This window comes from Haplochromis burtoni, unplaced genomic scaffold (genome assembly GCF_018398535.1).
Source record: "Haplochromis burtoni strain Fernald_Lab_line unplaced genomic scaffold, NCSU_Asbu1 Contig_128, whole genome shotgun sequence".
Classification (NCBI taxonomy): domain Eukaryota; kingdom Metazoa; phylum Chordata; class Actinopteri; order Cichliformes; family Cichlidae; genus Haplochromis; species Haplochromis burtoni.
This window is the reverse complement of record NW_024582489.1, coordinates 1,240,994-1,245,045: the sequence shown is the minus strand read 5'-3', so window position 1 is coordinate 1,245,045 and position 4,052 is coordinate 1,240,994. Positions and strand designations below refer to the sequence as shown.

The 4,052-nt window shown below is 45.5% G+C and overlaps 1 protein-coding gene across 3 annotated transcripts in view; it reads right to left on the bottom strand.

Moving 5' to 3' along the window:
* Nucleotides 1-2,615, bottom strand: part of cux1b (cut-like homeobox 1b) — a 62,356-nt gene extending 59,741 nt beyond the window's left edge. Inside the window, exon 1 of one of the 3 annotated variants that reach the window (XM_005929946.3) lies at nucleotides 2,454-2,615. In XM_005929946.3, coding sequence (XP_005930008.1) covers nucleotides 2,454-2,516 — 63 coding nt within the window. In that variant the 5' untranslated portion in view covers nucleotides 2,517-2,615. The remainder of the gene's footprint in view (nucleotides 1-2,453) is intronic. The other 2 variants (XM_005929947.3, XM_005929948.3) reach the window with 2 other exon arrangements.
* Nucleotides 2,616-4,052: the final 1,437 nt, after the last annotated feature.

Sequence of the window (4,052 nt, the reverse complement as noted above, 5' to 3'; positions counted from 1 at the left end):
GAGGAAATGAAAAGGGGGGGGGGAGAAGAGGGAGAGGGAGAGAGAGAGAGAGGGAGAGAGAGAGAGAAAGAAAAAAAGGCATGCAGAGAAGACAAGTTAACAGCTCGCTGTGCTGTTTCAAAGCACTCTCTGTCCTGTAACAACCACCTAGCTAGTTTCTCACACAGGGAATGGGACACACTGATCAAATAGGATTTTAATGAACATCAGCAGTCGGAGCCTGAGGAATACACGCTATGATGGCTTAAAGCTACTGACATCTAGCTTGAGTTGGATTTTCATCATCAAAAGAAACAAGAAAAGAAAACATTCCTTTGCTGGTGCTTCTCGCACAGACGAATCAGGCTGCGAGTCTAAGTACGGCGCGAACTGCCCGTCGATTACAAGGAGAGGGAAGCAAATTCGAAAGCAAGTGGCTGACAGAGCCGTGTGTAGACCACGATCATATCATGCTAACCCCCACATTATCCTCCCAAAAAGAAGAAATAAAATGGATAAGAAAAAGGTCCTTATCTGAAGGCTTTCCTCTAGGAGCCTCTCAGTGGGAGGGAGAGTAAATAAGATGTCATCAATAATAGACAGTGAATGTTCTGCTCTCTCTCTCTCTCTCTCTCTCACACACACACACACACACCAGCTCCGACTGATTCCTATCCTGCAGACAGGCCTGCCAACCGCCAGCCTTTTTGCACACGCTCAGATTCACTGTCCTGACTAATCGCTTGTGATAGGGGCCTTTGCCATAATTACCCAGGGCCTTATCACAAACTTATGCGATGCATTTTTCATGTCCTGGCTGCTGGCAGTGCCTTCACTGTCCGTGCTGGCAGTCAATCTACGAAAAAAAGACTGATCTCAGACAAATTCACACACACACACACACACACACACACCAGTTCAGAGTGGGCAGAATAGGTGAAAGCAGGGTGAAGGGCCAGAGGAGAAAGAGAGAGAGAGGAGAGAGAGAGAGAGGGAAAAAAATATAAAAGGAAGGGAGGGGGAGGGAGGAGAAGGAGCGAAAGATTGGAAGGGAGCAGGAAGGGGGTGGGAGATAGATAGTGAGGAAAGACAAGAGAAAGCAGTCTCAATTTTTTTTTTTTTTTTTACATAATGCATGAACAAGGGGGCATGAGTAGGAGGACTGAACAGGATCAAATAAATAGGAGAAGTGAAGCCTTGATGATGTGGCGTAAGTGCAACACAAAGCCCCGCTGGGAAGACTTGTTCACTGTCCTTTTGTCTACCCAGTCATAGGGGCATCATGACCTAAATAAAAGTTTAAACCCCAAAGCCCATGCGGTTTGCAAAATAAATGTATGAACAATTGGGCCAAGCCTACATAATGCAATCTTTATGTTAATGACGACGGCAACTGGGGCTACTAATATTCATAAAACTGTGATTTAAAATGCAGCAATGCATGTAAAATGCCACGGGAAAACACAACAGTGCCATTGTCTACACGTCTTGTGATAGGTCAAACACGCTCTAATATACACAGGCTATATTCACGCAATGAATAAGGCCCAATATTTTCCTCGTACCCCCCCCCTTCTTTCTTTCCCTTCCTGTGCCACGGATCTATCTCCTCCGTGCACGCCGAGATTAGCGAACGTGCGCGCGCGAGCGAGCTCGAGCGTGCGAGGCTGGGACATTTCTGGGAGTTGATCATAATCACAAGGTCATGATCTATCACATTTCCAACGTTCGTGTTTTTAATTGCGTCGCGTCAACAAACACTGTCCCGTCCTGTCCACTTCCCACAGACGTGGCAACGTCTGTGAAAACCTCACTGTGTGTGCAGGGGAAACCGAGAAAAAAAAAGACGGCCGAGTTCATCAAGCATAATCTCTGACACGACTTTAATATAAACTGTTTCACAGCCGTTAGCCGATAAGGTTGCTAATGTTCCCGTCCGCTTTCAACTAAACTTACAGATGTGACAGTTAAAAGCAGAGAGAGGAAAACACAACTAAAAACACTGTTGTGTGTCTGTGCTGCCCGTCTCAACGGTTGGTGTCACCACAGCGCCACCGTATAATAAGTCGCACTTATTTTTTCCCCCTCCGAAATTATCCAACCTTACAACGGCTAAAGCGTCGGGCTAACTACGGCTACTGGCTCCGGTAAAAGTTGAAGAACACGCAATAAAGATAGCCAGCCGTGAGCTTTCCGCTAAAGCGCCGCCGTTTGGCTTTTATTTCGGCGCATCCCCGCGGCGTCGCCCCGGCTTGCCCAGTTGCAGTGTCCGATCGATGTTGAATTGAACAAAGAGGATCAATTTCTGATCAGCAAGAGAGCCACTTTCATCAATGTGAGGAAGAGGTCTTGAATTCTCTTCCGAAACACCTCCGAGGCGGTCGCGGAAAAAGACCAGAAACCCGGCCGCCGAAAGAGGCGAGGGGGCCGAAACGAAAAGAAGCGGAGGCGATTTAAACAGAGGCTGAACTGACCTGTAGTTGTTGTAAGTCAAAGCGCTTCCAATATTGAAACATCGATCCTGCATTGGCCGCCATCTTGAGACATATTGAGACAGGAATGAGATGCTGATAGAGAGCGCGGGGGTTGGAGTTCAGTGGAGAGGACCGGGCGGCCGGAACACCCGGAACGGATCACATCCGCTACCCGCCCCTGCAGCAGCTGGCTCACGGAGCGGAGTCACCTTCCAGGAGTGTCACCTTAATAACGCCATTATAATTGCTTAAATAGCATTTTATCAACATTCAGATATTACAGGTAAACAAGCGAATCGGCATTAAATTACTCCCAATTTTATCGCGCTGAAATAGGCGAAGTTGTTCAGCGCCAGATGAGCCCGTGGTTCGTGCTGTAGCTTGTTTTTAATCAGTGTGCGTGTGTGTGTGTGTGTGAGTGTTACGGAGAGCAAAGATCATACAAAAATAATGCCAGGAGGCTACTTGGAAGCCATATCTAAGATAAATAAATAAATAAATATATCCCACCGGGGGAAGCAGCCAGGACCAGTGTTGTTCCTACTGACTTTACTGTGCTGGAAGATCATTTCAAACCACAGTTAAATCATTTTTATTTTCTTTTTTTACACCTACAGTCAGTGTGCCAGCAAATTCAGCCAGCATTAGAAAAAAAATCAACTTCTTTTCAGTGGTAGTTTATGCATTTTTTTTTTTACATCAAAAAAATAAAACTTCCATTATTCAAGTAGCACACAACTTGTGTTTCGCAGTACTAGAAAAGTTAACATGTGCCAAAGTCAGCTGCAAAAATATGGCTCACCGTGAATTTAAGCATAATTTAATTCATTAGGGCTACTAAACATAGAATAGAGTGGGTGGGGGCGGGGGGGTGTAACTCTAAATATATGGCCACAATTATCTCAGTTAAATGATCTGTTGCAAATGTTTTGTTTTTGTTATGAAAAGATTGGATCTAGTGTACAAATAGTAAAGAACTGGTAAAAAGATGAAGTGACCTCCAGCTTTTGAGCAGGTTATTTCTTTTAGTTTAGTTTTCTCAGTTTGCAATAATTTGATTAAGGACATGAGCCTTAAGTTTAAGGAATTCTTCAGCGGCACAGATATTAATCAGATTAGTTAATCAAATAAGCTTGTTGTGCTGTTAATCCAGTGAAGTCAGCGCTGCAGCATTCAGCCCAGTGGTCACAGTGTCACTGTGCATGTATATCGTTTGTTGATGCGACCTTGAGCAATGCACTGAACCCAGGCTGCTCCTGAGGCGTCACTCCTGCTGACCATGTCCTCTGACCCTCTCGGTGTGTGGACGTGTCTCAGAGGGATATGCAAAGAATTTCTAATTACCCTGTATGTATGGGGTGCCCTAAATTCCTGTGTCAAACTGCACCGCCTCGTTCACCTTAAAACGCATCACGCCTCGGCTTCGGTACACCAAACCAGAGCCAAGCTGCTCAGGTTTATCAGGGTGACACATCTGCTCTGCACATTGTTTTCATTTTTAGCACTTTGTGGCTTCCCAAATTTGACTTGTTGAGTGTGTTTTGAGGCCTGGCAGTGTGGAAAATCCACGCCTGCATTGACACTTTGGAGGGTTTTGTT